At 36.0% G+C, this 13629-nt stretch overlaps 1 protein-coding gene across 4 annotated transcripts; it reads left to right on the forward strand.

Annotated features, from left to right (window-relative positions):
• The first annotated feature begins 1032 nt into the window (after positions 1 to 1032).
• LOC111053429 (gastrula zinc finger protein XlCGF17.1-like) lies at positions 1033 to 11135 on the forward strand. Of its 4 annotated transcripts, XM_039431025.1 has the most exons (4): positions 1051 to 1189; positions 2988 to 4358; positions 7392 to 7542; positions 9301 to 11135. In XM_039431025.1, exons 3-4 carry the CDS (start codon positions 7395 to 7397, stop codon positions 10323 to 10325), a joined length of 1173 nt encoding a protein of 390 aa, XP_039286959.1. In that variant the 5' UTR covers positions 1051 to 1189; positions 2988 to 4358; positions 7392 to 7394; the 3' UTR covers positions 10326 to 11135. The 4 variants fall into 4 exon arrangements, with proteins under 4 accessions (XP_039286960.1, XP_039286958.1, XP_022196012.2 ...); XM_039431026.1 differs by lacking the exon at positions 2988 to 4358 and having other exon boundaries at positions 1033 to 1097; XM_039431024.1 differs by lacking the exon at positions 2988 to 4358 and having other exon boundaries at positions 1046 to 1189.
• Positions 11136 to 13629: the final 2494 nt, after the last annotated feature.

Below are 13629 nucleotides of genomic sequence, written 5' to 3' on the forward strand. Positions count from 1 at the left end.
CTAAAGACATTAAACCTATAATTACTAAATCCCAACAATGGTTCGACCGGGGAACGCGAGAAGATCTAACATCTTCCGTAACGTTCATGATGGGTGCGTGGGCGGCGCGACTGTAGTTCGATGGAGGAACGAGGGCGGTACGAGGGAGGAGTGTGCTCGGTGCGGGTTGGAAGAGCGTATATGTGTACGCAGCTTAATGTTGCACTAAATGGGTGACCAGCAGTGATGAGTGGGTGTGGAGGGGGGTAAAGTGGGTGACTAACAGTTAGTTCTTTAATTCGCTAAGAGAGATCAGTACCATCGACAGGCCTTCCCCGCTAATTCAGAAATCCCCCTCCAACAGTTGTAGTACTCTGTCGCCACCTCCCCTTGCTCCATTATTGTCATTCCACAATCCACATCCACATTCAACAAAATAAAAACAAGTCACAATTGGCAATTATCCAATTACTAGTAGATCAGCTTGCTCTGCTCTGCTGTCTTTTCAATCTTATGAAGCGCACACGCACACATACACACACACACACACACACCATACAGTGAATCACACACCAGTACAGTAACTTCTTAAGGTGCGTACAGATATACGCCCCGCAAACATGAGCAATTCACTTTCAATCAGCTGACTATATCTGTATATTTTTACAGAAACGTTAAGATACATATAATTATAAAGAGCTTGGCATCAGCTGGTTAGAAGTGTGAGCTCATGTTCGCGGCACGTATATCTGTACGCGCCTTTAGAGAGGAGAAAGGAAAATATATTTTCTGTGTGATACTACAGTACTCCATAATTTTCCTCTCAGTATTATCTCATGCTGCTGATATCAACATAAAAGCTGTTGTTCCTTTTCCAATATAATTCATAATAAGTTTGGAATTATTTTATATAATAAAATATGCCCCTACAACAGCACTAATCCAGCTCAGACAGAAATTATTGTCATTTGCGAATACAAGCGCTTTCTACCGGTATACGTAGATACTGCACATTAGGCGAAATAATAACCGGTAAGAATGTTCTCTCTGATTCCTTCTACTTTGTGGTTTGGTTACGGACTACGGGTAGGCCTATAAACTCTATTCTGGAAAATAAGGTAGAATCATCAATATAATAATCAAATTTAGAAAACAAATATATTCTTCTATATTATATGTTTGTCTCATAATTAAAATAATGGATACAGAGGTGAGTTTTTAAAAGATGTTTTTTTCTTTAGTATAGGTAACCAGTAGCATCACATAAATTATGCCTATTCATAAAATTTACTGTTTCTTGAACTATAATAATATTCGAAATGAGTTTCTATCAAAATTTTAGTTATTATCATCTTGTTTATTAAAGGATGTGATCACATTGAATGCATATATTTGTATAAGTTGGTAAAGCCCAAGTCTAGGCCCTCTGCCAATTTGTGAATGCTATTAAATTTTATTCAATGTGATCACATCCTTTAATAAACATCTTAATATTAAGCGACTAAGCGTGCAGATGAGAAAAAAAACTATGGAAAAGCAGCACTCACACTGTAAGCTAGTTGCACTTGCTAGTTGCGTTAAGTGGGTCTAATTATTCTAGGTCCAGTGCTGAAATACCTGTCATCAAATTTAATATGTTACCGTATGTGAGGACACTTGTATAGCCTACTGGTATAACGCGACATTGATACCTACATAGATCACAAGGGGAGATCAAGACAAGACTCAACAACCATGTATCACATTGTTGTCGATTTCTAAAAATTAGCTTAAGTTTAGCAATAGTTTTTGAGATATTGCAAAAAAGTATTTTTTTTAAAAGTCAACTCATTTACTTGGTGGTTGATAGGTATTTTAAAATAACCTATTGGATTTTCTATAATAATAAATTCCAAAAGGAAAATGATCATTAACTCTAAATATGAGAAGATATTTGTAAAAATAAACAAATATTTGCACTAAAAATTAGATTAATCAAAACCTAACCTTACCAAACCTGATAATTCCTAAGAAAATCTTATCATTCTCAATCTCGGGCTCAAATCCTATAACTGGCCTGTGATCGGTGGAGGCGTCTCCTGGGGATATCCAACAACTCATTGCACCTGGTGTTGTGGCGGTGGATGTCACTACAGGCAGCTAGAGTAAGCTTATCTTCTTGACATACACCAAGCACAGGAGGATGTAATGGCTGAAGACAGTTAGTACATCAAGGCGAGCAAAGATGGGCTTACAGTGGGTAAGATGGTCGCTGTCTGTTATAATTCTCAAAGCACTCTTTTGCTTTGGCAATGGAAGAGAGCGTGATACATTATTAACAGATACCTCTCCGTCACCAAGCCCCTCATCTTGATCCCAAACCATCCCCAACCAAGCTCAATCTAATGAAGACCAACCTAGAACCTAACCAGGCAGAATCTAACTACACCACACATAATCTAATCGAGCCTAACCATGCCAAACCTGACATAACCAAGCCCAACCCAATCATGCATGAGATTGGACTAATTTAGTATAAGATACAATGGAGATAGCAAAACTGATTGAGAATGGAAATTGAAAAGAATGGAGTGTGTAACTTGAATTCTTTTATTTTTCCAAATATCTCAAAAATTCCAACTTTAGGCTATCAAGAGTAACTGATCATTTTTTCTAGAAAATTCAATATCAAAATACCTATCAATCTCCAAGTAAACAAGTTAACCCCTTTCAAAGCAGACATTTTTTTGCAAATATCTCAAAACTATTAAAGTTACAAACTTGAAAGTTTTTATGTACTCCTCTTTAAATTGTAGGCCCACATAGGATTGGACTGTTACAAATGATAAAAGATGAAAACCGTGAGAATATTTCAACTTTCCACTATGTTCAGCTAATTCTTAGAAATTGCAAAAATGTGATACATTGTTGAACTCATCTTCACCTCCTCGATCTATGTACGTCTCAATGTTGGATTCGTATCTTATTTTTTGTCTCATGCATTATCTGATATCACCTTCCTGCATCAGGAACCTGTGTAGATGCTGGGCTTTATGCTGGATTCAAAGCTCAGCTGGGCCAGCCACATCCAGCAAGTGACCAAGAGACTGTCCCGAATCTGTTTCCTTTTGCTCTGAGGGTACATGTGACGGAGGCATATCTGGTCATGGTGTATCATGCACTTTTCCACTGCCATATCTCCTACGGTCTACTCATGTGGGGTCACTCAGCCAAGGTTGTGGACATACTGAAGCTGCAAAAACGGGCCGCTAGGATCATTACTGGAAGCGAACATCTTGCTCGTTGCAAGCCCATTTTTGCTAGGCTGGGTATTCTAGCTGTAATCAGCCACTTCCTTCTTCTCTGTCTGATGTACGTGAAGAAGAATCAACAAAATTTGTCACTTGGACTGATGTGTATCACCACACCACTATAGGCATCGAGAGCCGTTTGACGTCCGCAGTGTGCGCCTCCATAGATAGCGGGCATGCTATAGGAGTCCAGCACTGTGCTACTTGAACAGGCTGCCTGCAGGGGTGAAGCAGTTGGACCTCAGCGTGTTCGAGAGAGTTGTGACCGGTTTCCTGAGAACCAGGGCTTATTACGATATCCAGGAATATGAATGATGACCTGTCTCAAATGTTATCAGGCCAAAGTGCCATTATGTTGAAGAGCAAGGCCTCATATGATAAGTTTTTTCGATCTGAACTTGATCACTGCCATCTTGATCAATTTATTGCTTTTTGTTTTTATTTATGACATGATGCCAACGATCCAACGAGTGTGGGTGATGGATGAAGAAGATAGGGTATATGGTAAGGTAGGTAGGTATAAGGTGCGCCAGTGTTGATATGTGGTTTGTCAACGCTGCTGGCCTTGATTGGGCACTGGTCACGTTGCCAGTGTCTGGGCCAACATATAGACTAGACAATATGCCTAGTTGCTAGTTGGTAGTTACTAGGTATATTTCCTAGTCCTCATGTTGGCCCAGACACTGGCAACGTGACCAGTGCACACCAGAGCTGGCAAACCACACATCCACACACTGGTGCTGGTTGTCATTGGCCTTCATTGGGCCAACATGAGGATGCGACACCGGGTATCTTTAAAATCCATTGAAACATGTTATGACTTGCATGTTTCTGCTCATCCTGAACGCAACTAGCAAGTGCAAGCTTCAATTGTGAGTGTTCCTATTGCACAAATTTCATTTCTCATCTGCGCACTTGTTCATGCATAACCAAGCTTGCGCTTGCACATATATATATATGCATTCTATGTGATCACACCCTAAAACTGTTTAAAGTTTCTCAATCAATTTTGTGTATACATTACTTTGATATCATGAGTTAAGGTAAATTAGTAGACCAACATTGGAGCTAACTTCAGTCATCTAACTGGTGAGAGCTATCTATAAAGATTCAATCAAATAATTGTTTTTCTTTGTTGAATCTGATCTTCTCCCTACTTGTCAATACTATAGGAAAACGGAAAGACTCCATTGGAAAGGCTCCATTTTAGGTCCACCCATTAACAGCCTGTAAACAGGAACAATAGTAGCTGTTGCGGGAATGTGGAATTGAAAATGTCCGGAACTCGAATATGTAGATGGCATTTCCAATCCCACTTTCACATAGTAGGTAGCTAGTGGATGCCACTAATGTATCTGTGTGCAGAGTGCTTACTGAAAATGGAATTGGAAATGCCATCTACATATTCGAGTTCCGGACATTTCCAATTCCACATTCCCGTTCATTCCACATTACCTGTTTTCCATGGTGTGCCACAAGGCTCTATTTTAGGCCCAATTTTGTTTATTATTCATGTAAATGACATGCCAAAAGTAATTGGACCGTCAGATAAAGGATACCTGTTTGCTGATGATCTTGCGATTTGTGCACAAAGACCCTTTCAACTATCGACAGACCAATAAATGAAATGACTCTTATGGTTGACAACTGGTGTAATGCAAACCTGTTGTGTCTAAATTCAGATAAAATTCAAAAGCTCAGTGTTTCGTATAGCAATAGTTTACATGATGGTAGCCAAAGTATGGTTAATTTTCTTGGATTTAACATAGACTCAAAATTGAAGTGGAACAGTCATATGAATAAAATGGCGTATAAGATGAGTAAAGGACTTTTTATGCTGAGAAAGTTGAGAACAATAGTGAACTTACAGGTCTTAAGAACTGTATACTTTTCACATTTGCACAGCCATCTGTCTTATGGTACTTTAATTTGAGTCTCTCAGAAATATAGTACCTTATTAAATTATTCAGGTTGCAGAAGAAAGCTGTAAGATTGATCTGTGGTCTTCCTCACAGAGGTCACTGTAGAGAGAGTTTCAAATCCAATTGTATTATGACACTCCCCTCATTATATAATATATATCAATGTTTAGTTTATGTTAAGGAGAATCATAGCTCATATGTTCAACAGGGTGTGTGTCATAAATATAATACCAGGGGGAAGAACAATCTTGCTATAAACTTCTGCAATTACTCTAGGTCACAAAAAACATTTTACTACATAGCTATTAAGCTTTTCAATGCTTTACCTGAGAGGATGCAAAGTTTGCCATTGAATGTATTTTCAAAAATTATCAAAAGATTCCTATTAAAGAATGCGTTCTTTACATTGGAAGAGTATTATGAAAGTGTGTGTTCTATGAATATTTTCCATGACAATCATAAATGTACTTTAGTTACCACCTGTAATGTGTTTAATGTATTGAGACTGTTATTGATTGTTATTTGGATTTCTTATTAGTTAATAGTGAGACTCTGTTGCTTGTATGTTTAATATTTTTTGTTGATTTTGTATTCTTGACTTGTGTAATGCCCTTATCATGTTATCAAGGGTTTCTGCAAATGAACAAATTTTGAATTTTGGAAATGTCATGAACATTTGAACTCATGAAATTTCCAATTCCACATTGCTGCTAGTAGTTACCAGCTGCTACAAATGTCCCTGTGTTCAGAGTGTGCTTTAGACATGGGCTTGACTGGCCACTATATTGAATTCTCAAAATGTTATTGAGTATTCAGTAAGTTTTATTAGTTTTCTTAATTTCTCATTTTCAAATGTTTAATCAGTCTAGTTTTACAAGTTTCAAAATCAATTATAAAAAATTACTTTGCATAACTTATATTATAAACCTCCGTCATTAAAACAAATGATTGTCCCTTTTTACCAAAATTTGAAGCTATGCCAATAATAATAGTATGGAATGGAAAAAGTTATTAAATTCAATTCAGCTCTTCAAGTTACTGTATGATCTAGGATTGAAAGAGTAGAAACAATTTATTGTTCCATACATAGAATGACAAAATAATAATAATTTGGGAATGTAACACTGAGTTTGAAAGATAAGCATTAGTCTGCATCAAAAAGTGTAGGAGATGAGTCAACCTTTATAAAGTTGCTTAACTATAAATCAGGCACGTATTTTTCTTCAAACCCATAAATAATGATCTATTTTGTGGAATTTTCTTGTTATTGTCACTGATTTTCTATCAATTTCGCCAGCATGCATTTCAGACTAACTGTAATTGGAAAATGTTGAAAGTTCGAAAATTCAAAATTCAAAACTTTATAAAAAGTTCTATCAAATAACCAGAGTAATCTTTATAGGCGTTTAATAAAGGAAAGAATCGGCTCATACAAGTAGTGATAGGGAATACATGAATGACGCATCATCACATCTGAACCACTGATCTGATTCACTTGAAATTTTGCATATAGATTCCTAATTTACTTAGTATGGTTATAGGCCTATTTTCAGTTCTTCAAGATTTCAGAACGTCAAGTTTTCAGTTTCTCAAGTGCTTCAAACAGACACTTAACAGAGCACAGGTAACCAGCTTGTTATGATTATTAGCGCATGGCTTGAATTGTGGGGAGTCCCATAGGAAGACCAGCTTGTTTGAAATAGATATATAGAATTCTATTCCCATCACAAGGAACACAATCAATGTCTATATAGCAATATTTTCAATAACGTTATAAGTGTATGAATACATAAGAAAGTCCGTACTTTATTGCTATACAATAAGTTGTAAGTATTTCGACTAGCGTTCTTGTCTGTTTTCTGTTCACACCCACCAAACTAGCAATCAGTTTATCTTAATCTAGAGAACATACCTTGATGGCTCCTATTTTAACTTCAACTACTCCTCACTCACCCAGTGCACAGTAGTACCTCTTGCCTCAAACCTTAACGCGAATGGCTATCCTTAGCTTGCAATTTCTTAATCATTGGAAAACATTACAATTAAACTGGAATATTATCGTGATATAACTCAAGACAGCAGTCAAATTCAATAGCTGCTTTTCCTTCTCGACTTACAGTAGGCCTACCAATATTTGTGTCATTTACATGAAGTGTAACAATAACCGATTGTCTTCTCATGGTTTGTAATGTCAATATTGCAGATGGCGAGAGTTAAGCAGGAGAATGATAGCAGCCAAGAACCAGCGCCAGAGTGCAGCACTGCATGCTCTCCAACTGATGATGATTTCAGCCAACAACACTATCTAATCCCTGGCTATAATCTTATATTCATCAAAGAGGAAGAATATGGTGAGATTCATGTTATTATTTCATTCATCAATGATAATAACACATAACACTTGATTGTAAATAGAAAAAATATAGGAATAATTTTATGTAGGGTAATGGCTATGAGATGTGGTTGCCATAGCAACAGTTATAGGTATAAGTTGCATTTATACACATTCCTTCAATAATTTGATTGTATGTGAGGAGATATTGTGGTATATTATATACCACTACTAGCCGTCAAGCTCGCTTCGCTTGCCATATCCGTCTAGCCAGGGGGCTCCGCCCCCTGGACCCCCGACTGGATCGTCCAAAAATGAGATCAGCGGGCTCGCTTCGCTCGCCTACATTTTTCATTTGAGCATGCTTCATTCCATCAGAACGTCAAAGTACTGAGAAAACGCAGAATGGCTGAGAAAAACGTTGGAAAAACACTGATTTTGGGCGTATCTTTGATGAAATATTAAAGTCACCCCATCAAATAATTTTTAGACCCTAGTTGAACCTCTGTACCAAATTTGAACGTATTCTGTCTATTACTTGATGAAATAATTGAGAAAATGAAAAAAAATGCTAATTTTGGGCGTATCTTTGGCGTTATTTCAAATTTCTTGTAACACAACATTATTACACCCTAGCTTAGCTTCTGTACTAAATTCGAACAATTTCTGTTCATTTGTTCTCGATAAATCTGGGAAAAAGCAAAAAACGCTGGAAAAACGCTAATTTTGGGTGTATCTATGACGTTATTGCAAATTCCTTCTAACACAACATTATTACACCCTAGCTGAGCTTCTGTACTAAATTTAAACATTTTCTGTTCATTTGTTCTCAATAAAGCTGATAAAACGCAGATTTTGGGCGTATCTTTGGAAATTTTTCAAAATCCGTTCTTAGTGCGCCTCTAAAGGGCCAACTGAACATACCTACCATATTTGAATGTTTTTGGTCAGGTAGAATTTTAGTTCTGCGAGTGAGTGAGTGAGTCAGTCAGTCAGTCAGTGAGTGAGTGCCATTTCGCTTTTATATATAAAGATATACATAGTGGTATTGACAACATCAACGTCTTATTCTTTAATTAATTCAGTAAATTGACCTTCGTTTTGATGACTTGTGTTCACTACAGATTATCATTGTATTTCCAGCACAACTGATATGCACTAATAAACACAGGAGACTGTGTTTGCCAATTGTGGTAATGTTGCTCTTCTGAGTAGTCGATGAATAATGGAGACCCCACTCAACAAAATAGAGCTGACAATTTCATTTTAGTTTATAGTTTTAGTTTTGATGCTCATTTCTTACATTTTTTGTCAAAACACAGGTGATATTTCCTATTTATTCAACAGTATTTTCATGTTTCGAAACATAAAAGCTAGATAGGCAGTCATATATATAAACAACTATTTTCAGACAATTCAATCTATAGGCCTATGTATGTCAATTGTGAGAAAACCATGGTCTGGATTAGCAATCATGGATCATTATTCAATAAAAAAAATTGCTCATGGCATAATTTATTTGTTATTATTATTTCTCTGATTGTTCACAATCTAACTCAATATTTAACTATAATTTGTTTTATGTACTATTTCTACAATCGGCTGCAAAACTCTTGGTTTGCATAAACTATTGTATCGATTGGTAAATAATGATTATGATAATTAATGAGGTATGATTAAGGAAAATTGTGTGAGTGTTTTACACTATATGTTATCATTACTTTATTGGCTCTATTCTGCTTCAATAATTTACAAGTTGCATTATTGTTATTTGCAGTTGAGCAAGAGGAAGAAGAATGTTTAGTGGAGAGTGAACCGGAGATGTGGCCTTCAAATTGCAGCACATCTGAAACTGCCAATGCAACAGAAGTGGATGGTCTGAATGCACATTCAATCTCTCGAGTGGACAAATGCACTGAGTCATCTGTGGCTGGCAAAAAGATCAAGCTCTACAGCTGTGCTGACTGCAGCTATAAAACTCCATCGATCACTCATTTGAAGAGACACGTGAGAAAACACACCGGGGAAAAGCCTTTCAGTTGTGAGTTATGTGATTATAAATGTTCTCATTCAAGTGCTTTGAAATCACATATGAAAAAACATACAGGAGAAAAACCTTTCAGCTGCGACTATTGTGACTATAAATGTGCTCGGTCAAATACTCTGAAGGTACATACCAGAACACATACAGGAGAAAGACCTTTCAGCTGCGACTATTGTGACTATAAATGTGCTACTTCAAATAGTTTGAAGGAACATACTAGACTACATACAGGAGAAAAACCTTTCAACTGCGAGTTTTGTGACTATAAATGTGCTCAATCACGTGCATTGAAATTACATATCAGAACAACACATATAGGAGAAACACCTTTCAGCTGCGAGTATTGTGACTATAAATTTGCTCGATCAAATAATTTGAAGGAACATATCAAAACACATACAAGAGAAAAACCTTTCAGCTGCGAGTATTGTGACTTTAAATGTGCTCAATCTGGTACTATGAAGAGACATACCAGAACACATACAGGAGAAACACCTTTTAGCTGCAAGTTTTGTGACTATAAATGTACTCGGTCAAGTACTTTGAAGGAACATATCAGAACACATACAGGAGAAAAACCGTTTAGCTGCGTGTTTTGTGACTATAAATGTGCTCAATCACGTGCATTGAAATTACATATCAGAACACATACAGGAGAAAAACCTTTCAGCTGCGAGTATTGTGACTATAAAAGTGCTCATTCATTTAATTTGAAGAAACATATTAGATCACATAAAGGAGAAACAACTACTAGCTGAAAATTTGTGACTTCACGTGTACTCATTCAAATTCATTTTACTGTGTTTCTTAGGGTGATCACTAATAACAGGACAAGTGTGTTGAACATGAATGTGTATACACAAATGTCGTCCATACATTGTTGTGTCATCACAGCTAAAGGCTTCAAAAATCATTTTTTGAGGTTCTGAGTAAGTATCGGCTCACACCTTCCCCCTCCTCTATTGAAATTGCCAGGGCCGCCCTGGGCTGGCGTCTGTGGAGGGGTGGAGTAGGGGATGCTGCTCAGAGTGTGTGGTGTGTGCCGGCCGGTGGTTGGAACAGCCGGGTGAACGGCCTCTTGGGGACGGCTGGGCTCCTCGCGGTTTTCGGTGTCTTCAAGATACATCACGGTTGTCATCTCACCAGACTGAAATTCTCTCCTTTCTGAGAGGTGATAGGCCACGCTTTCGCACTACCTGGAGGGAGGGGAGTCGCTAGGAGTGTATTGGCAGTCATCACCGTCGTTGTAGTGCTTGGCAACAGGTCAAAACTTGTCAGAAATGGTCTCCAGGTGTCTTCTGGACGAGCCTTTGTCACTGATTCCGGTCTGCCTCCAGATCAAGTAGTGTTCGGTTCGTCCTCTTAGTGACCCCTACGGGTCACCATAGGTCACCTGACCTGTTTTTTTTTTCAAATGAATAATTTAATCTCAAATAGTGCAGCAAAGAAAAAATGAACAACATAAATTTGGAGATACAAAAACCTAACCTCAACAAATTCTGCTAGAAGCCTTTTGCTGTGATGACACAACATAATCTATGACAATACGTCATGTATCATGCCGTTAGTGGCCAGACTTATGAAATCAACCTCGCACTTTCCATTACCTACTCACAAGCATTACCTGCTCACATGGTTATCATCCACAATAAAATTATCAAGTCATTTGATAAATAGTATCAAGATGATATTTTGTCCCACCATCTACTCAACGTCATGTAGCTTGATCCTCTGCTTCTCCCTCATTAGCTCTCCTATAGTGAGGTCCACGTTATAATGGCAGTATTTTATTAACATTGTTGTTGCTTTCCTTGTGTATCATTGTTTACAGCAGAAAGCGCTATCCTTTATCTAGTTCTGCAAAATTACCAGATCCTTTTCTAACCATGTAGAATTATAATCAATTAACAAAATATTCAATATCAATATTTATGAAAATTTAGTATTTAATCTTTGGAAAATATATATTTTCCTGAGAAATAAAATAAAATTGATCACTCTAAACAAGAATTTCCTGTTAATACTGCATCAGATATCCTCCATAGAAGACAGTGACAAGGCAGAGAATTGGCAACGCTGTAAACCTCACTATAGTCTGCCTCAGCCTGGTTCCACCATCCTTGCCTAGGTGTAGAAAAACCCGTAGAGCTCACACTTTCAGTAGATTTCTGAGTATGATAGTGTCCTTGGTGAAACCCTGCTCCATGCTATAGAGATGAATTCTCTTAATTCAGAAAAATTAGTCTTGATTTACAGGGTAATGTGTAGGTATTTAAGAGTGTGAATATAAAAAAAAAAAATAATCATTTATAATTTATTGACAAGGGTAATTAACAAAATACATGACATTGATGTTCGGTACATTCAAAATATTACAAAAACTTTAATAAACATAAGGATTGAAAAACTCACATAAATAAATTAAACAGCTCAAAATGAATAGCTACAAAAATAAATATCTGGGCCCTGTTTCTCAAAACTACAAGCATTGTTACCAACCATGGTTACGGACAAGTACTTGTAGTTACAAGTTGACAAGTATTCACGTTTCACAAAACTTTATGATCTACAAGTTGACAATTTTACAAGTCTACAAGTGCTCCAATAGTAAACAACCTATTTTCATGATAATTTACTTTTTTCATCCTTTAAAAAGGTTACTTGTACTTTTTATTTAATAATTACTTTGAAAATATTTGAAAGCAGTATAATGTTTTTGTACAGTCTACTTCATTGTTTGCTAAATTTGTAACCTACACAGTATACGTACTGTGTATATTATATAGTATTCTATTCTTCTCAAACTATTAATAAAATCCAAATATAAAATTCAACTTCAGTATTAGGCATACCATTTATACTATTATTTAGGCATACCATACTATATTATGTAAGTTCCTGGTGCGTTTAATGCACCCAGATCAATCTTCAGCATGAAATAATACTACTTGAATAAATTGTAAAGATTTTTGAGTTTAGAATATGTTTCAACTAACAATAAAGAAATTTTAGGTAGAGGTTTTATCAATAACACAGAAATAGAACATTCGTTATTGAAGTATTTATTCAACTTAAATCTATGTAGGCTATTGGTAACATTGCGATTTCTATGACTGGATGCGTGTTTCACTTAATTTTATCTACAGTAGCCTACGGTACTTATATTATGTCTAATTTTTTATTCTTCAGGTGTAAATTACGGTTAGAGTTTAGACAAAAAATAAAATAAAATTTATGGTAAATCTAATTGACAATTAACATGTATTAATGGACATAATCAGTGTTTCTTTGTATCACTCATTTTAATAATTTTATACAAGCATGTTGTAACTAGAGTAAATAAATACTTCAATTCAATACAAAAATAGAATTCTTTTAAATTCAAACAAATATACTTAAAATAATTAAAATATTCTTCCTCAGGACAAAATTATATTTGCTCTTACATAAAACATATATCAATGGGTTTATAGTAAAATAGTGGCACTTCAATTGTCAGCTCAAGTTTGATTCGGTAGTAGTGGTTAGGCTACTAATAGACTAATATTAGTAACCACTAATATCCATGAAAATAAACATGATTATTATCATGGATTAGTGAGAATAAATAGAATAACTATGAATTTGTTGATATAGCTACTTTAATTTTTCACTTGCAAATATTTATTGTGAATTATTGTTGTGTAACGAGATTAGGTTCCTACATAACAGTGTTATTTTTAAAATATTGATTTTTTTTTAGTTAGCATACCCCAAGAAGAGATATAAGTAGTTGATAATTCCACCAATTGAGGAGCTGGGTGCAAAAACGACCTCAGGCGGCTGAGGTCGTTTTTGCATCAAACGGTTCAAATCATTCTCCATCATTTCAAGCACATGCCATTAAAATCTCAACAAGTTATACAAGGTTATGCTCCAGGTTATTATGAGTATCAATCTTAATAGTTGAATAGTTCATTATTCTAAACAATAGATCAATAAAAGTATTGAATACATTTGAGAGACATGACTTTCTGCCTTGAAACTGTTGATGGATGCAAAAAAGACCTCAGTGGACTTATT

Source organism: Nilaparvata lugens, chromosome 6 (assembly GCF_014356525.2).
Source record: "Nilaparvata lugens isolate BPH chromosome 6, ASM1435652v1, whole genome shotgun sequence".
Lineage (NCBI taxonomy): Eukaryota > Metazoa > Arthropoda > Insecta > Hemiptera > Delphacidae > Nilaparvata > Nilaparvata lugens.

Bases quoted from the DNA above. Each gene is read 5' to 3' on its own strand.
- LOC111053429 (XM_039431024.1), top strand. The intron at 7,543-9,300 runs GTGAGATTCATG...TGTTATTTGCAG, and splicing joins CATCAAAGAGGAAGAATATG to TTGAGCAAGAGGAAGAAGAA.